A 23514-nucleotide genomic window follows, 5' to 3' on the forward strand; every position below is an offset into this window, starting at 1 on the left:
TATATAAATCCTAAACTAATCCCACTACCTCACACTCTCCCTATAGCCTTATATAAATCCTAAACTAATCCCACTACCTCACACTCTCCCTATAGCCTTATATAAATCCTAAAATAATCCCACTACCCCACACTCTCCCTATAACCCTATATAAATCCTAAACTAATCCCACTACCCCACACTCTCCCTATAACCCTATATAAATCCTAAACTAATGCCACTACCCCACACTCTCCCTATAGCCTTATATAAATCCTAAACTAATCCCACTACCCCACACTCTCCCTATAACCCTATATAAATCCTAAACTAATCCCACTACCCCACACTCTCCCTATAACCCTATATAAATCCTAAACTAATCCCACTACCCCACACTCTCCCTATAACCCTATATAAATCCTAAACTAATCCCACTACCCCACACTCTCCCTATAGCCCTTTATAAATCCTAAACTAATCCCACTACCCCACACTCTCCCTATAACCCTATATAAATCCTAAACTAATCCCACTACCCCACACTCTCCCTATAACCCTATATAAATCCTAAACTAATGCCACTACCCCACACTCTCCCTATAGCCTTATATAAATCCTAAACTAATCCCACTACCCCACACTCTCCCTATAGCCTTATATAAATCCTAAACTAATCCCACTACCCCACACTCTCCCTATAACCCTATATAAATCCTAAACTAATCCCACTACCCCACACTCTCCCTATAACCCTTTGTAAATCCTAAACTAATCCCACTACCCCACACTCTCCCTATAGCCATATATAAATCCTAAACTAATCCCACTACCCCACACTCTCCCTATAACCCTATATAAATCCTAAACTAATCCCACTACCCCACACTCTCCCTATAGCCTTATATAAATCGTAAACTAATGCCACTACCCCACACTCTCCCTATAGCCCTTTATAAATCCTAACCTAATCCCACTACCCCACACTCTCCCTATATCATAATATAAATCCTAAACTAATCCCACTACCCCACACTCTCCCTATAACCCTATATAAATCCTCAACTAATCCCACTACCCCACACTCTCCCTATAACTCTATATAAATCCTAAACTAATCCCACTACTCCACACTCTCTCTATACCCCTATATAAATCCTAAAATAATCCCACTACCCCACACTCTCCCTATAGCCCTATATAAATCCTAAACTAATCCCACTACCCCACACTCTCCCTATAACCCTATATAAATCCTAAAATAATCCCACTACCCCACACTGTCCCAATAGCCCTTTATAAATCGTAAACTAATGCCACTACCCCACACTCTCCCTATAGCCCTTTATAAATCCTAAACTAATCCCACTACCCCACACTGTCCCTATAACGCTATATAAATCCTAAACTAATCCCACTACCCCACACTCTCCCTATAATCCTATATTAATCCTCAACTAATCCCACTACCCCACACTCTCCCTATAACCCTATATTAATCCTAAACTAATCCCACTACCCCACACTGTCCCTATAACCCTATATAAATCCTAAACTTATCCCACTACCCCACACTCTGTTTATAGCCTTATATAAACCCTAAACTAATCCCACTACCCCACACTCTCCCTATAACCCTATATTAATCCTAAACTAATCCCACTACCCCACACTGTCCCTATAACCCTATATAAATCCTAAACTAATCCCACTACCCCACACTCTCTTTATAGCCTTATATAAATCCTAAACTAATCCCATTGCCCCACACTCTCCCTATAACCATTTATAAATCCCAAACTAATGCTATACCTTGATAGGAAATCTAATCTCACTGCCTACACTCTCCACAGAAGTCAAAATAACCATTACCGTGCATTTTTATAGCATCATACAGTAACATTGCAAGGCCTCAGCGCTGTGATCAAACAAAATCTGACGCATGAGGAGAGATTTAGCTCAAGTGCTCAAAACTCTTCCTCAGTATTAAGCAGTTAACAGGTTCACCCTCCCATTTTCTTGTCATAGTCCTCTATTAATCCAACATGAAACCTACTGTCCCACAGACCCATTAGTTTCAAAAACATAAACAGAAATTGCTGGAAAATCACAGTAAGTCAGGCAGCATCTGTGGAGAGAAATCAGAATTAACGTTTCAGATCCAGTCACCTGTCTTCAGATGAATTGGGAGGTTTCTGAATGACAGGGCACAGATTTAAATACCTCGCAAAAAAACGAAAGCAAAAGGGAATTGAGAAAAATAATTTTCGCACATCAAACGCTTGGGACCTAGTATGAGATGCCTGAGAGATTTAACTGGGGCTTTCAAGGGGAAATTGGACAGTCATCTGAGAAAGTTCTGGAAGTAAGTGAGTAAACTCTCAGCAAACTGAGATTCTACACTTTGACAGGAAGAATAGAGGAGCTGAAGATTATTTAAGCAGTGAAGGACTGCAGAAAGCTACAGGACAGAGTGATTTCCTAGAATCCCTACAGTATGGAAGCAGGCCATTCAGCCCATACCAATCCCACTCAGATGCACTCCATCCCTGTATTTCCCATAGTTAACCTAGTCTGCATATCCCTGGACAGTATGGGGAATTTAGCATTGCCAATCCACCAAACCAGCACATCTTTCGAGCGTGGGAGGAAACCAGAGCACTCAGAAGAAATGCACACAAACTCAGGAAGAAATTGTAAGTTTCACACAGACAGTCACCTGTGGATGGAATCCAACCAAGCTCCCTGGCATTGTGAAGCAGCAGTGCTAACCACTGAGCCGCCGAATTTAACCACAACAAATCACAAAAGGATAGCATACATGCTAATCAGGTAATAAGGTAGGCAAATGGAATACTGGCCTTTATTTCAAAGGGAATGGAGTTTAAAAATAGGGAGGTTCCAAGAAAACTGTAACTTATCTGGAATACTGTGAACATTTTGGGGCCCCTTATTTAAGGAAACATAGACTGCATTGGAGGCAGTGTAGAGAAGGTATGGAGGGTCAGTGTTATGAGGACACGTTGAGTATACTGTATACATTAGAGTTCAGAAGGTTCAGAGGCAGCCTTATTGAAACATAAAAAATCCTCAAGGGACTTGACGGGTAGAAAGGTTGTTTGTCCTTGTGGGAGAGTCCAGCACCAGGAGTTATAATCTCAGAATAGAGAATTGCACATTTAAGACAGAGTTATAGAGTTGTAGAAAGGTACAGGACAGAAACAGATCCTTCAGTCCAACTCGTCCATACCGACCAGATATTCCAACCTAATCTAGTCCCATTTGCCAGTATTTGGTCCATATCACTCTAACCCTTCATGCTCACATACCCATCCACCATTTCCTCTGGCAGCTCATTCCACACTAGCACCACCCTCTGGGGGAAAAGGTCCCCCCTAAGTCCCTTTAAAATATTTCTCCTCTTACCTTAAACATATGCAGTTTGGTTTTGGACTCCCCACCCCAGGGAAAAAACTTTGTCTATTTATCCTATCCATGCCCCTTATGATTTTATAAACCTCTATAAGGTCACCCCTCAGCCTCCGACGCTCCAGGGAAAACAGCCCCAGCCTACTCAGTCTCTGCCTATAGCTCAAACCCTCCAACCATGGCAACATCCTTGTAAATCTTTTCTGAACCTTTTCAAATTTCACAACATCCTTCCAATAGGAAGGAGACAAGAATTGCACGCAATATTCCAACAGTGGCCTAACCAATGTCCTGTATAGCTGCAACATGACCTCCCAACTCCTGTACTCAATGCACTGACCAATAAAAGCAAGCATACCAAGGGGCAGCACAATGGTTAGCACTGTTGTGTCATAGCACCAGGGACCTTGGTTCGCTTCCAGCCTCAGGTGACTGCCTGTGTGGAGTTTGCACATTCTCACCGTGTGTGTGGGTTTCCTCTGGGTGCTCTGGTTTCCTCCCTCAGTCCAAAGATGTGCAGGTTAGGTGGATTGGCCATGCTCAATTCCCCATTGTGTTCTGGGATGTGCAGGCTAGGTGCATTAGTCATGGGAAATGTAGGGTTATAGGGTAAAGAGAATTGGTCTTGCTGGAATACTCTTTGGAGGGTCTGTGTGGACTTGTTGGGCCAAATGACCTGTTTCCACACCAAAGGGATTCTATGGTATACCAAATGCCTTCTTCACTATCCTATCTACCTGTGACTCCAGTTTCAAGGAGCTATGAACCTGCACTCCAAGGTCTCTTTGTTCAGCAACACTCCCTAGGACCTTACCATTAAGTGTATAAGTCCTGCCCTGCTTTGCCTTTCCAAGATACTGCACCTCACATTTATCTAAATTAAACTCCATCTGCCAGTCCTTGGCCCATCTGATCAAGATTCCATTCTTCGATGTCTGTGGATGAGGAGGGATTTATTTTCTCAGAGCAAAATGAACATGTGGAATTCTTTACCTGAGAGGGCTGGAGAGGTTGGGTCATTATATTAAATATAACTAAGGCTGGGTTAGATTTTTAATCAGTAAGGGAATCGAGGGGGAAAGGATATACAGTGGAGCTGAGGATTATCAGATCAGCCATGATTACGCTGAACGTCAAGAGTAGAGTCAGTGTGATGAATGGCCTACTGTTGCTTCCGTTGTCTTATCTGGAAAGTAAGAATGGGTGGGGTTATCAGGAGAAAGCAGCACATTGGCACACCTTTGGTCAATAGAGATTTGCCTCCTTCCTCCCAATGAGAAGAAGTGGTCTCGTATATCCAGGCAGGCAGTCAGCAGCACCAGCCCACCATCTCAGGAACGGTGTGGTAGAGAACAGTTTGATACAGCCCAGCATGTCTACACTGGCTCTTAGATGTGTACCATGATCTTAGGGCCATTTTCGATCATTGCCCAATAGTCTTGCTCATGGCTTTCATTCAAATTGTTACCTAATGCCTTTTTGAATGCCTCAATCGAATGTCGCTCCAACACATTTCCAGGGATTGCACCCCAGACTCAACCTACATGTTGTTTCCTCACTTCTCACTTGCCTCTTTTGTGAATTACTTTAAAGCCTCACCCTCTGGTTCCAAGAGGCTGAGAGGCTGCTGCTGACTGTATATTCAGGAGGATAAAATTACCGTTTGGTATCTCTTGCGATACAGGTATCCTCTCCAGTGATTCTGGATTGTGCGGGCTGCATACTTCAGTCTCAAAAAGGTCTTCCTGCCAGAACAATGAAAGAATGAAAACATCAAAGTAAAACCGTTCCAAATCCCCAACTCTTTTCTGCACATCTGATTTTACCCTTAATGTCTCAGTGTTGCCAATACTCATCACTTAACAAGGTCTATATCACTGAGACGTGTTGTATAAAGCTATGGTCTGAAAGGGTTAATGTAGACTAGACGCAATGTAAATGAAGAACGTAATTGGTGGAAAATCCAAGGTCACAACTTGACACCACAACCTTGCAGGTGGTTCTCATGTATCACAGCAAGCAGGAGAACAGAATTCACTGCGTGAATTTGTGCTGCAAATTTCTAACTTCAACATCATTTCATAACTGCACAATAAAAGAAATTTATTGTCAAAAATGTGAGGTAAGTTAAGAACAGTCTTGCAATGATGATCATTTTTCCTATATTTTGGGTGATTCATGAGTGTGTATTATTCTCTAACTGAGGTCAGTTGGACACTCAGATCAAAAGAGATCTTGAGGCATTGACAGATTTTGATGATGAAATCAGTGGAAGCTATTGGAGTCAGGTGAGAGATGTTGACATCAGGGTGGTATTGACTCCGGAGAAGAGAGAACTGGTGTTATAGATTCAAATGATATTGCTCATGACAGTGATGTTAACATTAGTAGGTCAATAATAAAACTCTTTACTCAAAAATCTCCAACTGTGAAGACAATGCAGTGAAGTTAATACCCAGTTCTGTAGGTGGTTTGGGTGCAGACTGCCATCACATGTCCTTAAGCAGTGCATGCTGGGATGTCAACTGGATAGCCATCTTACCCCGCTGCCATTGACACTTTGAAGTAGATGATTAATAACTACCACCTTCCACTGCTACAACGTGACCAGTCTAATCTGTGCACACTCTCTCAGCGTATAAAGCACCTTTATTTATATCAATCCCTTTGGTTCATACGTCAGCTGGAATCTTTGCTGACAGTGTTGTGTTTATTATTTACCTGTAGCTGATGTCGTTGATGGTGCTATGTATTGAGTGATACTATTCCACACACTGCCTTTCCTCTTGGCTTGCTTTGTTTGCTCTCTCTCTCTCTCTCTCTCACACATCACACAGGATTTAGGCAACGAAAAAGGCCATTGAGCCCATCGGATCTGCACTGGTCAATGCAAGGCTCTAATCTCACCTTCCCTCACTCACTCTGTAATCAGCTGGACACAGCTCTTCAGGTAGAAATTCAAGTCCATTTTCAGGTGTGGTGAGAATTTCCACCTCAGCATTCCTTTCAGGCAGAGTGTTCCATATCCCTAAAACCATCTGGGTGAAACATCTTAACACAACCCTGCTCTACTCCATCCACTAACTCTCTGATCTATATAGCCCATTAATTCAATCTAACTCCCTCATAATACACCTCATTTACATCACCCCTGGGCTTACTCTGTCTCAGTGAAACCAATTACAGCCTTTCCAATCCTACCTTATACTTTATGTCTGAAATCTGGAACCCGTAGGGACCAGGACTGTGTCTGGTCCAAGACTGGATTTTGCTGTGTTTTGTAATACCCATCATTCGGTTGGAGGGACTGACAGGTTTTCTGTTGTCATGTGATGTTATCAAATGGGTGGCACGGTGGCTCAGTGGTTAGCACTGCTGCTTCACAGCACCAGGGACCGGATTTGATCCCACCCTCGAGCGCCTGTTTGTGTCTGTGTGGGTCTCCTCTGTGTGCGCTCCGGTTTCCTCCCACAGTCCAAAGAGTGTGGTCAGGTGGATTGGCCCATGGTAAATTGCCCATTGTGTCCAGGGATGCGAAGGCCGGGTGGGTTAGCCATGGGGAATGCAGGGTTACAGGGATAGGGTAGGGAGATGTGTCTGGGTGGGATGCTCTTCCGAGAGTTGGTGTAGACTCTGTAGGCCTAATGGCCTCTATCCACACTGTAGGGATTCTATGAGTGCAGCGCTGAGAGCAGAAAGCAGCATTACCAGAGGTTCGTTACCACTCAGCAGGGCAACACCCTGTGTTGCTGTGGGCCCAGACTCTGGGGTTTAGTGGAATTGAATACGCATAGATTCCAGTGTTGATGAGAAGGAGTTAATGGAACCAACTCCATTTCCAGGAAGGTTCTTGACAAGGCTCACAAAGTGAGTCCGATGATGTTTTAATATGTCGCAAACAGTGCACGGGATGGTGCTCCAGCGTGGACTCGAAGGTGAATGCGCCGTGTTTGCAGACCTTTATGGAGGGGGATCCTCTTATCGACTCTATCCCAACAGTGGAGCAGGCAGCCCTGTGCTGAGTGATGAGGGAGGGCTGCGGCACACCTTGATCTTAAAGCATCGCAAAGGACTCAAGGTCAGTGAACAGTACAGTTCTCACTGACTCTGTCTTCCAAGACCAGCTGGAGAATGGCTTCTTCAATCCTGCACTTAATCCGTTTTGGGGGTAACACCCACACCTCCCAAGAGTAAAATGACTGGTTTTCAGACAGTTCCGGTTTTCAGGCGGCAGGATTTAAGACAATGTAACTAACGTTTGCCAGTTCTGGCAACATCTTCAGAAATCTCCTCTGGACCCTCTCACATCTTTCCTGCCGTGCGATGACCAGAACTGCAGAGCATCATGCTAACAAGGAACACCCCTCAAACCCTGCTTCCCCCATTCAATAAAACCAGGGCAGGATCCGATTTTAACCTCAGCTCCATTTTCTTGCATTTTCTTGATAATCTTCCAGCCCCTTAGTTGTCAAGAATCTACCTCCCACTATTTTAAAATCATTTGATGATTATTCATCCACTGCCTTTTGAGGAAGAGGAACTCAAGGACTCCCAACCAGCTGAGAGAAAACATGTTTCCTCAGCTCGGTTTCAAATGGACGCCTCTGTATTTGTAAACTCTGACCCTGAGTTCCAGATTCTCTCACAACAGGAAACATCCTTTCCACACCTATTCTGTCAAGTCCCCTCAGGATCCGAGATGTTTCAATAAGTCGCCTCTGATTCTTCTAAAGTCCAGAGGATACAGGCCTTCCTTGGCCAGCGTTTCCTCACAAGGCAATCCACTTATTCCAAGTATTAGAGGAGAAAGTGAGGACTGCAGACGCTGGAGATCAGAGCTGAAAAATGTGTTGCTGGAAAAGCGCAGCAGGTCAGGCAGCATCCAAGGAGCAGGAGAATCGGCGTTTCGGGCATCAGCCCTTCTTCAGGAATTATTCCGGAAGAAGGGCTGATGCCCGAAACATCGATTCTCCTGCTCCTTGGATGCTGCCTGACCTGCTGCGCTTTTCCAGCAACACATTTTCAGCTATTCCAAGTATTAGCCAAGTAAGACCTCCCTGAACTGTTTCCAGCTCACTAACGTCCTCCTGTGAGTACGGTGACCAATACTGTACACTATACTCCAGATGCAGTGTCATCAATGCCCTCTAAAACTAAAGCATAACCTTCCTTTCTCTTACATTGAACATAATATTTGATTAGTTTTCCTGGTTAGCTGCGGTACCTGCATCCTAACCTGTGATTCACTCACGGGGATGCATAGATCCCAGATGAGACAGAGAGATTTCTTGATTTACTCAGGGGGATGGAAGATTATCGGGGACATGCAGGAGTGCAGAATTGTGGTTAAAATCTAACAGCCATGATCTGAGTTAATGCCAGAATGCACTCAAAGCTAGGGTCCAACTTGAATTTCACGCAGCTGCATTATAACCTGCCCATTCTTAACCTCTATGCTACAACTGATAAAGAATCAACACAGGGGCAGAATGCATTGTGCAGAACGCAGTGTACAAAACAAAAGAGCAGAGTGCAAATGGAGCTGTAGGTATTTCTGGGGGGAGAGCGGGCAAGCGCAGTTGTTGCAACCCACCTGTCTTTGAACCCACGCAAAACTTTCAGAATCAATGTGGCTCTCGCTGTCAAGACCCTGTCTCGCTCGAGCGTCAGGAACAAGTGGTCATTCTCCTGCAGAGAAAGCAGAGCGTTGAAGGACTGCAGAGGGCAGACAGCGCAAGGTGGGAGAGAGGAGCAGAGATGCAAGGAGTTCAAGACAGGACTTTGGCCGACTGGTGGACTTTGTAGAGCGTGGGGACCTCTCACGCCAAGAGAAAGAAGTCTCATTGTGCCCCAGGATCACTGGGCCCTGTCATGGAAGCTGAGGTCAGCAGTGGATTTCTTTATTTGGAACTACTGCAAAGGTGGAGTAAGTTTGAGAACTTGGTGCCAAATAGGGTCAGCCTCTTTCAAAGCCTTTAACACAGCCATGATTTTGAATTAGGTGTCAATGTTATGACTGGATGGGATTTAACCTCTTCCCCTGTGGGGAACTCACTGTGGGTTGGCAGGTGCCAGTTATGGTTGAGCGAGAGATGAGGATTACACTGTGTTATCCCCAACTTCCAGCCTCTGAAATACAGGCCAGAGTAACAAGGCTTTGCCCTCAGCATGTTCACCATGGGCGGATACTGTGGGACAGCACTGAGGGTGCACTGTACTGCCAGAGGTGCTGTCTCTTGGGTGGCACATTGAACTGAGATCCTGTCTGTCCCATCAGGCAAACACACAAGGCAACATAGAAAGGTTCCCAAGGTGAATGGAGGAGTTATCCCTGGTGTCGAGGTCAATATTCACTCCTCGCCCAGTATCCAGTCGTTATCGCTGTTGCTGTCTGTGGGATCTTGCTGTGCACATGTTACGTTATCTATAACAGTGACTGCACCCCAAGATGTCCTGAGGTTATGAAAGGTGATGTATTAAAGTCAGGCTTTCACTCGTTTACTGAGGGCCCAAATGTCAAACTCCCTAATGTCGGGCATCCCTGCCCTCAGCCTTGTCCATTCTCACTCAGCCTGTTTGAGTGTGGTAGGTCTGTCCTCAACAGCCACACACTTGCCAGGTCTCAAGTTCCAGTCCAGGCTTTGGAGCCTGGAGCCTAGAGCCTGGGGCCTGGGGCCTGGGGCCTGGGGTCTGCGGCTTTGGGACTTGGGGCTTGGAGCCTGGGGCCTAGGGTTTGGAGCTTTGAGGCTTGAGGCCTGGGGCCTAAGGCTTGGGGCTTGGGGGTTTGTACTTGAGGCCTGAGTCTTGGAGCCCGGGGCCCAAGGCTTGGGCCGAGAGTTTGAGGCCTGGGGCCTGAGGATTGGGGTCTGGAGCGTGAGGCTTGATGTCTGGGGTTTGGCACAGTGCCTTCTGACCTTATAGGCTCTGATGCACTCTCTGACGAAATGACATCAGACATCTGCTGGACCAGACAAATATAGCCATAGAGTCATAGAGATGTACAGGATGGAAACAGACCCTTCGGTCCAAACCGACCAGATATCCCAACCCATCTAGTCCCACCTGCCGGCACCCCGCCCATATCCCTCCAAACCCTTCCTATTCATATACCCATCCAAATGCCCCTTAAATGTTGCAATTGTAACATACCACCCTCTGTGTGAACAAGTTGCCCCTTAGGTCTCTTTTATATCTTTCCCCTCTCACCCTAAACCTATGCCATCTAGTTCTGGACTCCCCCACCCCAGGGAAAAGACTTTGTCTATTTATCCTATCCATGCCCTTCATGATTTTGTAAACCTCTATAAGTTCAACCCTCAGCCTCCGACGCTCCAGGGAAAACAGCCCCAGCCTGTTCAGCCTCTCCCTACAGGTCAAATCCTCCAACCCTGGCAACATCCTTGTAAATCTTTTCTGAACCCTTTCAAGTCTTTCCTTGTGGCACTCCACTGGTCACAGGCCTCCAGTCTGAAAAACAACCCTCTACCACCACCCTCTGTCTTCTACCTTTGAGCCAGTTCTGTATCCAAATGACTAGTTCTCCCTGTATTCCGTGAGATCTAACCTTGCTAACCAGTCTCCCATGGGGAACCTTGTCAAATGCCTTACTGAAGTCCATATAGATCACATCTACCACTCTGCCCTCATCAATCTTCTTTGTTACTTCTTCAAAAAACTCAATCAAGTTTGTGAGACATGATTTTCCACGCACAAAGCCATGTTGACTATCCCGAATCAGTCCTTGCCTTTCCAAATACATGTATATCCTGCCCCTCAGGATTCCCTCCAACAACTTGCCCATCATTGACGTCAGGCTCACTGGTCTAGAGATCCCTGGCTTGTCCTTACCACCCTTCTTAAACAGTGGCACCACATTTACCAACCTCCAGTCTTCCGGCATCTCACCAGTGACTATCGATGATACAAATATCTCAGCAAGGGGCCCAGCAATCACTTCTCTAGCTTCCCACAGAGTTCTCAGGTACACCTGATCAGGTCCTGGGGATTTATCCACCTTTAACCGCTTCAAGACATCCAGCACTTCCTCCTCTGTAATCTGCACATTTTGCAAGGTGTCACCATCTATTTCCCTATATTCTATATCTTCCATAAGCTTTTCCACGGTAAATACTGATGCAAAATATTCATTTAGTATCTCCCCCATCTCCTCCAGCTCCACACAAAGGCCACCTTGCTGATCTTTGAGGGGCCCTATTCTCTCCCTAGTTACCCTTTTGTCCTTAATATATTTGTAAAAACCCTTTGGATTCTCCTTAATTCTATTTGCCAAAGCTATCTCATGTCCCCGTTTTGCCCTCCTGATTTCCCTCTTAAGTATATTCTTACTTTGTTTATACTCTTCTAAGGATTCACTCGATCCATCCTGTCTATACCTGACATATGCTCCTTCTTTTTCTTAACCAAACCCTCAATTTCTTTAGTCATCCAGCATTCCCTATACCTACCAGCCTTCCCTTTCACCCTGACAGGAATATACTTTCTCTGGATTCTTGTTATCTCATTTCTGAAGGCTTCCCATTTTCCAGCTGTCCCTTTACCTGTGAACATCTGCCCCCAAACAGCTTTTGAAAGTTCTTGCCTAATACCGACAAAATTGGCCCTTCTCCGATTTAGAACTTCAACTTTTAGATCTGGTCTATCTTTTTCCATCATTATTTTAAATCTAATAGAATTATGGTGTGATTCTGGCCCCAGTGTGATGTAGTGGGGGATTCTTTCCTGCATCTTTTAATGATCTAATGTACTCCTATGCCGGTATCGTAAAAGGTTTGTGTAGATAAGAATAGTCCACAATTTCAAGATGCAGTTAAATGCGCCAAACAGAGAGTCCAAATTGGAAAGATTCCCAGCAGGCAGTGGGGAAGAAATGCCTCTAGCTCTCCCTCTCTACACACAGCAATCCCAATGTGGTTCCTGCATAACTGAAGCATAACCTCCCTATTCTGACGTTCAATTCCCCACACAATAACAATAACATTCTACTAGCTTTCCCGATAACTTGCTGTACTTGCAGACTAACCTTGCACTAGGACACCCAGATCCCTCTGCATCTCAGAGCTCTGCAACATCTCGCCATTTCGAAAACATGCTTCTTTTTTTTATTCCTTCTGCCAAAGTGGACAATTTCACACTTTCCCATATTATTCTCCATTTGTCAGATCTTTGCCCACTCACTGAACCTATCCATTTATAAGCTCCTTATGTCCTCTTCATCACTCACAGGGGAGAAAGGGACAATGGTGAACTGAAGGAACTGGGGTCAGGGGCACAATGCAGGAGGGGGCAGTGGGAGGGCTGGTGGAGGGGATGGGTAGGGAGAGGGGAGAGCAATGCAGCAAAGTTTGCTCTGAGGGTGGTTTTAACCTAACTCCTTCGGGAATCCCAACAAGAGACAGGAATGGAAGGGCACGACAGGAGAATGTTGGCAGTCCCATGTAATTCCATGGCTTTTCCCCTATAGTGTGATGGCAAGATGGTGACCTGAACACAATGGACTGAACTCTCACATCCTATAGCAAGCCAGACCATTCAGATTCAAACTTGATGCTTCAGAACCTTCAGCTAACCAGCTTGCGGGAGGGGAGGTGGAGGGGTTGGGGGGGAATGCTTTGTGTGGGTGGGGCTGTGATTTAATCTCTTGGGATCTTGATGCCTCTCACTGCCATGGGTCTCCCAGCTTTACATAAACGTAGACAGACTGGCCTGGAGGAGAACAGGGACCTTTGTAATACACACAAACTCTTCAAAGCCATCGCTTTCTACATCACCTTGAGGAAGATCTTCGTCCTCCCTATCTTCCAGTCCCCGTCAGTTCCGAGCACGGATTTGGCAATCTCTTTGCAACGCAAGTGGGCGACCTCCTGCAAATGGACAGAGGGAAAGTGTGATTCACAGAGGGAGAGAAACATCAGTGACATTGGGATAAGGCTGCTCACTCGCACAGAGAGATTGGGAATGAGATGTCACAAACTGTGGGCAGTGGCTCCATTGGGAATTAGTTGCACTTCTATAGCAATTCCGACCTCAAATTGTTGCTAATGGCTGGAAATTCCTCTGTGGGCTTACTACCCAGGTGGAAGCTTGAATGTTAAAATAGGGAGGACTCTGGTCTGACCAACAACCTCAGAGCAGGTTTGAAAGGCACTGCAGTCTACACTTGCTCCTGCTCCTCACTTTAATAATGTCACCTCCATGGAGAACACCAGTTCTTAAAGAGGATATTATTAAACCCTGCTCAGCCATACACTTCCCCACAGTTCGGAAAGAGACAGCTCGCGCTGCCTCAGGGTGAAAGTTACAGACATAGTGGGAACAGGAACATGTAGAAGATGAACTGAAACAGACAGAAATGAGGATGTGGGACAGTGTGGTGGTTGAGGCTAAACATTTAGACTAACACAGAGGAACCCACAAACAGGCCTACGTGGAACATTGGAAAAACATCATGTAAGAGCTCAGAGGCATGTGCTTCTGTGGTACCATATTTCTGCACAATAGGGATAACTGAAGATCACAAGTTAGGTCATGCAGAAGGACCCTGAGTCAAATTCACCGTATCTTGTAACAATAACAAATCACATGCCACCTCCGAATCCCCCGCTATCAACATCTGGGGGCTACCATTGATCCGAAACTCACTGGATTTACCACATAAAGCACAATGGCTGCAGCAGCAGCAGCAGCAGGTCAGAGGTCAGGAACACTGAAGAGAGAAACTCACCTGGAGATCCCCCCCAAAAACCTGGCCACAGGCCTGGGGTGTGTCAAAACCGTGGTCTTTTTATAAAATGTTTTTCTGTAGCTGTAATTGTGGATTGAATTGAGGAAAGAACTGTTTAAAAAGCAAGGATTTCAGAAGGATTATTGCATGTTTTTGAAAGCAAGTCACCTGGCACTCACTATGAACACTGTTGCATTGCTGCTGGTTCCAACAGTGATCGAAGTGTAGTTTGCAGATGAACTGGAGTGGAGGGATGGTGTACAGATGGAGGTTTGGCCAGCAACAAGTTATAATTGGTCTGTGGAGGAGTGACCAATGATCAATGGCAAAGGCCCTCTGCCTGCCAACAGTTATGTTACTGGTTCGAAGATAAATGAATAGCTTGGGGCTGTGAAAAATATGGTGAGAAACCATCTTAACTCTACAGTAGAGGCACAGAGTCATCCAGCACAGAAGCAGACTCTTCAATGCAACCAGTCTCTAGCTTAATAATATCCTCCCTATAACCAAGTGACTAGAACTGCAAATAATTCTCCATAATCCCAAACAAATCTAGCCCCACCTACCTGCTCCTGGCCTATATCCCCCCAAACCTTTCTTATTTACGTATTTGAGGAGAAAGTGAGGACTGCAGATACTGTAGATCAGAGCTGAATATGTGTTGCTGGAAAAGCGCAGTAGGTCAGGCAGCATCCAAGGAACAGGAGAATCGACGTTTCGGGCATAAGGGGATTCCTGAAGAAGAGCTTATACCCGAAATGTCGATTCTCCTGCTCCTTGGATGCTGCCTGACCTGCTGCGCTTTTCCAGCAACACATTTTCAGCGCTTATTTACGTATTTATCTAAATGTCCTTTAAGCACTGTAACTGTGTCTGCACCCACCATTTCCTCGGGCAGTTCATTCCACACACAAACCACTGTCGATGTAAAACGTTGCCCCTCTTTCTCATGTCACCTTGAAAATATGCCTCCTAATCTTGGAAATCCCCTACGTGATGTCCCAACTCCTGTACTCAAAGGAGTGAGCAATGAAGCTAAGTATGCAACAAGCTTTCTTATCCACTCTGTTTATACGTGATGCAAACTTCAAGGAATTACGTACCAAAACCTCTAGGTCTCTCTGTTCTACTGTTCCCTACCATAAAAGCCACTGTAAGTCTGAAGAAAATCAATTTATCTTTCCTTCAGCAGTTGCTGTAAGCTGAGACTTTTAACCAATGACTGTGATCAGGTTCCCCCATACCAGGTGGGGAAAACAATGAAAGTTTCCAGAGTAGGGAGATTGAGAATCAGCATTCTGATCAGCAGAATAATTATCTCAGCAATCCTGTGAGCAGGACCACTGGACTGCTTTCCCATCTTTCCCTCCATCCATAGCACCGATGTTTTTTTTTATTTGCATGTATGTATGTCTGGGTATATGTGCGCGTGTCTGTGTATGCATTGTGTGTGTCTGTGTTTATGCATCTGTCCATGCGCGTGTGCCCGTATTCATGTGTGTCTATATAGACAATAGGTGCAGGAGTAGGCCATTCTGCCCTTCGAGCCTGCACCACTGTTCAATATGATCATGGCTGATCATCCTTAATCAGTATCCTGTTCCTGCCTTATCTCCATAACCCTTGATTCCACTACCCTTGAGAGCTCTATCCAACTCTTTCTTAAATGAATCCAGAGACTGGGCCTCCACTGCCCTCTGGGGCAGAGCATTCCACACAGCCACCACTCTCTGGGTGAAGAAGTTTCTCCTCATCTCTGTCCTAAATGGTCTACCCCATATTTTTAAGCTGTGTCCTCTGGTTCGGCACTCACCCATCAGCGGAAAAATGTTTCCTGCCTCCAGAGTGTCCAATCCTTTTATAATCTTAAACGTCTCAATCAGATCCCCTCTCAGTCTTCTAAACTCAAGGGTATACAAGCCCAATCGCTCCAGTCTTTCAGTGTATATGTGCATATCTATAGGTGTGACTGTGTGTGTCTGCCTGCATGAGTATTTTTGTTTATGTGTGTCTGTGCATGTGCGTAAAGGGGTGGTTTTTAAGGGGATTAGTGTTTTCAGTCGGAGAGTTATGTCAACAGTTCATGATTGTTCAGCTGGTGCTAGAGTCTAATTACTTGTAATAACTATCCATTTTTGTTAAGTACAGAAATCTGGTCCATGCTTTTTGCCAATCTCGCTCTACAGGTAAACGAGGGAATTCTGCATTTTTAAAATAATATTTGACTTTTTCTCACAACTCTGGGAATAACAAGACTTGATTTCCAACACCGCTATCCCAGTGAGCCCTGACAGGTGCCACTTGCCTGGATGGGTGCAGCTCCACCAACAGTCAAGAAACCTGACACCATCCAGGACAAAGCAGCCTCCTTATTGGCACCATATCCACAAGCATCCACTCCCTCCACTGCTGTTGCTCAGTAGTAGAAGGTGTATACTATCTACAGGCTGCACTGCAGAACTTCAACAAAGATCCTTAGACAGCACCTTCCAAACTTCCACAGAGAAGGACAAGGGCAGCAAATACATGGGAACACCACCAGCTGCGTGTTCCCCTCATTATCCTGACTTGGAAATCTATCAGCATTCCTTCACTGATGCTGGGTCAAAATCGCTGAATTCCCTCTCTAGTGGCACTGTGGGTCAATCGAGCAGGTGGACTGCAGCAGTTCATGAAGGCAGCTCACCACCACCTTCCAAGGGCAACTAGGGATCCCCAAGAAATACAGGCCCAGCCAGCAACACCCATTTCCCACAAGTTTATAAAAAGATTTACTTTCTGTTGTAGCTACTCCCTTCTTAGTAACCTCTTGCAACTGACTATCATTCTACAGTCAGTCAGTCAGACAGACAGACAGAGTGGGGTTGTGGTAATGGACGAAGTACAAGTGGACATGGTCCACTTGAGGGGGGAAGCCTGCAGTGGGTGGTGTTTCCACAGACCTTTGACTCTGGTCCTTCTCGATGGAAGAGATCAAAGGGTTTGAAAGGTGCTGTCAAATGAGCCTTTGACTGTGTGACCGTTTGACACACAAATAACAGAACAACACGATAATACAGCCTGCAAGGACAGTTGCCTGTCTGTGTTACGTGGCCCCTCCAGTGTCGAGGGCACGATCAATACATTGTCAACCATTAAACTGACAGCCTGCTGACGACAATGTCAGAGCGTTGAGCGCAGGAATTGGAACATCCTGCTACAGCTGTACAAGACCACGTTTGGAATAACATCTGCAATTCTGGTCGCCTTGCTACAGGAAGGATACTATTAAGCTGGAGAGGGTTCAGAAGAGATCTATGAGGATGTTGCCAGGGTTAGAGGGTTGAGTTATGGGCTGTATAGGCTGGAGTGTTGGAGGCTGAGGGGTGATCTTATAATGGTTTGTAAAATCATGAGGGGCATAGACAGGGTGGATAGCCAAGATCTTTTCCCTAGGATAGGGGAGTCCAAAATAAGGTTGAAGGTGAAAGGGGAAAGATTTAAAAGGGACCTGAGGGATAACGTTTTCATGCAGAGGGTGATGTGTATATGGGGTGAGCTACCAGAGGAAGTAGCAGATGTACATACAGTAGCAATATTGAAAAGACATTTGGGTAGGTACATGAAAAGGAAAGGTTCAGAGGGATATGGGCCAAGTACAGGGAAACAGTTTGGGAAACCTGGTTGGCTTGGATGAGTTGGGCTGAAGGGCCTGTTTCCATGACTCGATGATAATGTTGTGGCAGTAAGAGGTTGGCTTGACCAGGTGGGAGAAGAGAGTCCGTGTGGCAAGGGGGTGTTCGGGAAATGATGTCAAGCGGTAATCAGATGGAATGAAATCACAGTCAGTAAATGCAGAAAGCTCTGCGGGTTGCAGTGTCTGTTACTTTAACAGAAATCTTCACTTCTCTGCAATGTGGTGATGAAACCCTTCCCTGGCAGGACAGGAAGTGTCTTGCAGAGTTCACTCATACTTATCTGAGAACGAAGGGTCAGCATTTGAGAGACTATCTGTAAGGGATCACCGTGAGAGGCAGTTTGAGTACAGGAAACAAGACCTTTGGACCTGCCTTCTCACTGACACTTCTTCAAGAGCAGCTGTTGATTCCAGCCTCAGTGTTTTCCCTGTGCTCTATCTCCTTTCTCCCTCTCAAGCAGTTGTTACTTTCTCATCTAAATCACATTATAATGGAGAACTTTGGAAAGCATTTGCAGCGTTCCTTCTGTCAAGAATCCCTTGCAAACTTTTTTCACCGGGTTCTGACCATCCCATGTCTGTTTTTGTCATTCGTTCACTCGCTGAGCAAACCAAACACTTTTGCGTTAGCTGGTGTTTGTAAACATCACACAATGTTGAAAGTCTCCACTTATCCCTCACTGTCAGTGCTATAAAGACCCGGTTTACCAGAAAATTGGTAGAAAGGAAAACTAGATACTGATTTCTCATCAAACTATTCACTCATTGTACGGGCATTGGGTGTGTTCCATTGACTTCCCAAATTCCTCTCATTGTGGCTCCTTTATCTCATGAACACTTTTTTTCAGCCTGCCCTCTCCCACTCTCCACCTACTGTTTTTACAGCTCCATCGATCTCTCTTCCTCCACTGTAGATTTTATCATGTTCACCTTCCTCTTTATGGAACTGGTTATCAAGACAATAAGGGCCAAATTCAGGCAAATGGGTCTAGTTTAGTCTGGGAATCCCAGTCGGCATGGGTAGGTTGGACCGAAGGGTCTGTTTCCGTGCTGTATGACTCTGTGATGACAACATCTCGGCCAAGCCTAGAACTTTCTGAAAAATTCTGTCTGAGCATTCCCAAGTCTTCCCTGTTTCTGGTCCCATTCCTCTTGATTATTCCCGCTCAATCTGATTCTTGGTACAACTTTTTCCAGGCAAAGTGTACTCAGCCCAGAATGATTTCTCAACAAAATGTCTCATTCCATTGGAGAGTGCCCTGGCGGTGAACGGCCAGGGTTTAGAAACCCACACCAATTCTATAACTCACCTCTTTCACTTGCTGAGGCAATGGTCTCAACAGGATCTTGTACTCTTGCACAAACTCCATGAAGGTGAAGCGAATGGGATAGCCTGACTTGCGGATGCGAATGGTCTCCTGCATTCCGGAATACCGCAATTGCTTGACGCACAATTCCCGGTCAAAGAGCTGGGCGGATCAGAACAGATCATTAGAACCAAGCTTCAAGATCTCAAACGGAACTATCGTCGTATTACAGGCTCAGAGTCGGCCTCCGAATTTACTTTACAATTTGGCAGGTGACCAGCAACTTTTAGTTGAAAGTAGACAAAAGGTGGGTTCTAGGAGACTGACTAAAGCCACAAAGCCATGGATTTCATGGTTTTGAACTAACAATAGTCTTGATGACAATATTAGAACAATAATACAATCTGCAATAGGTCTGATTAGATTCCCTACAGTGTGGAAACAGGCCCTTCAGCCCACCAAGTCCACATCAACCCTCCAAAGAGTAACCCACCCAGACCCATTTCCCTACATTTACTCCTGACTAATGTAGTTAGTTTACTACACACACACACACACACACACACACACACCCCTCCCCCCCACACACACACCCCCCTCCCCCCCCACACACACCCCTCCCCCCCCACACACACACCCCTCACCCCCCCACACACACACCCCCCTCCCCCCCCACACACACCCCTCCCCCCCCACACACACACCCCTCACCCCCCCACACACACACCCCTCCCACCCACACACCCCTCCCACCCACACACACACCCTCCCCCCACACACACACCCCTCCCCCCCACACACACACCCCTCCTCCCCCCACACACACCCCTGCCCCCCACACACACCCCTCTCCCCCACACACACACCCCTCCCCCCCACACACACACCCCTCCCCCCCCACACACACACCCCTCCCCCCCACACACACCCCTCCCCCCCCACACACACACCGCTCCCCCCCACACACACACCCCTCCCCCCCACACACACACCCCTCCCCCCACACACACACCCCTACACCCCCACACACACCCCTCCTCCCCCCACACACACCCCTGCCCCCCACACACACCCCTCTCCCCCACACACACACCCCTCCCCCCCACACACACACCCCTCCCCCCCACACACACACCCCTCCCCCCCACACACACACCCCTCCCCCCCCCCACACACCCCTCCCCCCCACACACACACCGCTCCCCCCCACACACACACCCCTCCCCCCCACACACACACCCCTCCCCCCACACACACACCCCTACACCCCCACACACACCCCTCCCCCCGCCCATGTATCTAACACTATGGGCAATTTAGCATGGCCAATTCACCTGACCTGTACATCTTTGGGCTGTGGGAGGAAACCGGAGGAAACCCACACAGACACGAGGAGGATGTGCAAACTCCACACAGATAGTCACCCGAGGCAGGGATTGAACCCAGGTCCCTGGCACTGTGAGGCAACAGTGCTAACCACTGAGCCACTGTGCCACCCCATCTGGCCTTGAAATTCTCTCTCTTTTAAGAGCTGCTCTGTCATGTGCTGCGTATTCCCATTCTGGTCGATCACCCTGCTTTCCTGACTCCCCTCTGGACTCCAGAAACCACATTCCAGTCCTCATTCACAAAGGTAACTCCAAGTCTGCACCGTCAGCTCCCTTCATTGGGCCGCGCAGTCCTGCCCCACGCTCCAATCTTGCTTATTTTAGTTTTAGATTGGATTGCTGGGAAGACAGCTGACCTGCACAGTGTCGGGGACTCCGTGAGAAGCCAAGAACAAATGGACGGCTTTGAACTCAGGGAGAAGTCCCAGGGATTAGTCAGCAGCTAAACGTCACAGTCAGAAGGGGAGCTGAGAAAGTGGGAAGCTCTCTGTTGGGGTGAGTCATGAGGGGCTTGGAAGAGGCTTTTTATTCACACATGGGATGGCTGGCTGGGTCAGCATTTATTGCCCTTGAGAAGGGGGGTGGTGAGCTGCCTTCTTAAATCACTGCGATCTGTTTGCTTTAGGTACACTCACAAATTGCGTTCAGGAACGGGATCCAGGATTTTGATCCAGCAACAATGAAGGAACAGTGAAATACTTGCAAATCAGGAGCTCAGTTGCATCATGCAAATACAACTTGTGAGTCCTCTCTCTCTCTCTCACTCACTGCAATATTAATTCAAGGAGTTCGACTCTATCTGGGACAAAGCAACCAACTTGATTAGCACTACATCCACAAATAATTCCTTCCACCATCACCAGCACTCAGTGGATACACCGCAGAAGTTCACCAAACATCCTCGGACAGCACCTTGCAAACCCATGACCACGTCCATCTCGAAGGAGGAGGGCAGCAGATACATGGGAACACCACCTCCTGCAAGATCCCCTCCCAAAGCCAATTACCATCCTGACTTGGAAAGGTATTGCCATTCCTTCACCGTGGCTGAATCAAAACCCTGGAAAACTTTCCCTCACAGAATTTGACAGTGTACTTAGTGCACCAAAACCTCAGTGATTCAGGATGGCTGCTCACTACCACCTTCTCAAGGGAAGCTAGGAATGGCAGTGAGTGCTGCCCCAGCCAGCAAGGCCCACATCCTGTGAGTGAATGTCCGAGTCCCTCACGGTTTTGTCCAGCCGAGAGTCTGTGACCTTCCCACTTTCTCAGTTCCCCAGGACTTCTGACATCAATGTTCAGCTGCCTACTATAATTCCCAGGACTTCTCCCTGAGTTCAAAGCAATCCAACATGTTCTTGGCTCCTCACTGACTCCCCTACACAGAGGCTGCACAGTTCAGCTATCTTCCCAGCAGTCCAACCGAAAAGGAGAAAAGAGATGACTTTCCCACATGCTTTATTTTCATTTTCTAGCTATGAAGTTACGTTGCTGTCAACAGCCAGTCGGCAGCCAGTCAGTTGGACCTAGGTCTTGGCTTGAATTAGAAGTTTTCTTTAACTTTGCAATGTCTTTGAGAGTTAATTATTTTCCAATTAAAAAGAGCTGGTGTGTGTGGGAGCAGGGAGTTGGGCGGGGGGGGGGGGGGGGGGGGGAAGGAGGTGTGATTTCACTTGCTGCAGGCTTGAAGATCTGAATGTCAATTGATCTCTCTCGTCTCAAACTGCAACTTGCAACCAATCCAACTCCTGTTGCTGAGCCGTTAGCTTTCTTGAAAGACGCCAGTTCAAAAAAGATAAAAAAATCCAAAGACACATAATTCCACTTTTCCTTTAAGTTATTAGAGGTAAAGAGCAACTAATCTGGCAAATTTCCCTTTTCCAGTTTACATTTCCAAACAACTTCTGTCACCAACCTCAGGATTTATACTCAGAACCCCAACTGACCCCTTGTCACTGCCCAGATTCCAGCACCCAGACACAGAGTTTTGTTTCATTTGTGAACGCAGTGGTCTCTTACCAAGGGCTTTTTGTACTCGTTGGGTTTGATGCAGCGGATGAAGAAGGGATGACAAGCCCTCAGGGTTTTCATGAGGCTATCCAGTGACTGCTTGAACTGCCGGCTGAGTGTTGAGAACTGTTTGTAGCTGTCGGTTTTCTGTAGGGTAGATTACCATATGGTTAACGACCGCTTATAAATGCTGCGACACAATGGCTGGATAGGCTGCAATGTTTTTCACTGGAGACTGAGGGGTGGCCTTATAGAGATTTATAAAATCATGAGGAATATTGATAAGGTGACTAGCCAAAGCTCTTTATCCCAAGGGTAGGAGAGTCAAAAACTAGAGGGCGTAGGTTTAAGGTGAGAGGGCAAAGATTTAGATGGGACCTGAGAAACATCTTGCTCTCAGAGGGTAGTGTGTACATGGAACGGGCTGCAAGAGGGACTGGTGAAGATAGCTACAATCACGACATTTAAAAGACGTTTGAGCAGGTGCAGGGATAGGAAAGGTTGAGAGGGATAATGGCCAAATGCAGGTAAATGGGTCAGTTCGGCTTGGGAAACCTGGTCAACATGGATGGGTTGGACCAAAGGGTCAGTTTCTGTGCTGTATGAATCTATGACTAAACAACTTCAACAACACATGCACTAAACCCCGTGCATCGATTCTCATTGTCCGTCTCGATTTGCCACAAGTAAGAGTCTTCTTCCAATGAGGAGACTCACTGGGATAATGGAACCATGTCCTTTAAACCTAATCCACATTGTCATGATCAAAACAATTCATCGTTTGCCTGAATTAAAGTGCAGCTTTTCCCTTGCCCATTGGGGCATCTGTTTGGATCCTGGCACACGTTTATCCAAAGATGGTTACTGAGGAGTTGGGGTTGCTGTGGCAACGTACAACTTACGCTGTCACCCAGAGCCATGGATAGAAATGGTAGAGGTTCCAATGTTTATCCATCTCAATCACTGACCAGGAATCTCTTCCAA

The 23514-nt window shown here is 46.5% G+C and overlaps 1 protein-coding gene across 1 annotated transcript in view; it reads right to left on the reverse strand.

Moving 5' to 3' along the window:
• Nucleotides 1-23514, reverse strand: part of LOC140478446 (unconventional myosin-VIIa-like) — a 531053-nt gene that overhangs the window by 482103 nt on the left and 25436 nt on the right. Inside the window, exons 11-15 of the mRNA XM_072571711.1 lie at nucleotides 22540-22677; nucleotides 19136-19294; nucleotides 13197-13289; nucleotides 9002-9096; nucleotides 5069-5153 (exon numbers count right to left, since the gene is read on the reverse strand). Of these exons, the coding sequence (XP_072427812.1) occupies nucleotides 5069-5153; nucleotides 9002-9096; nucleotides 13197-13289; nucleotides 19136-19294; nucleotides 22540-22677 (570 nt within the window). The remainder of the gene's footprint in view (nucleotides 1-5068; nucleotides 5154-9001; nucleotides 9097-13196; nucleotides 13290-19135; nucleotides 19295-22539; nucleotides 22678-23514) is intronic.

The sequence above is a fragment of the Chiloscyllium punctatum genome, chromosome 6 (assembly GCF_047496795.1).
Source record: "Chiloscyllium punctatum isolate Juve2018m chromosome 6, sChiPun1.3, whole genome shotgun sequence".
NCBI classification, from domain to species: domain Eukaryota; kingdom Metazoa; phylum Chordata; class Chondrichthyes; order Orectolobiformes; family Hemiscylliidae; genus Chiloscyllium; species Chiloscyllium punctatum.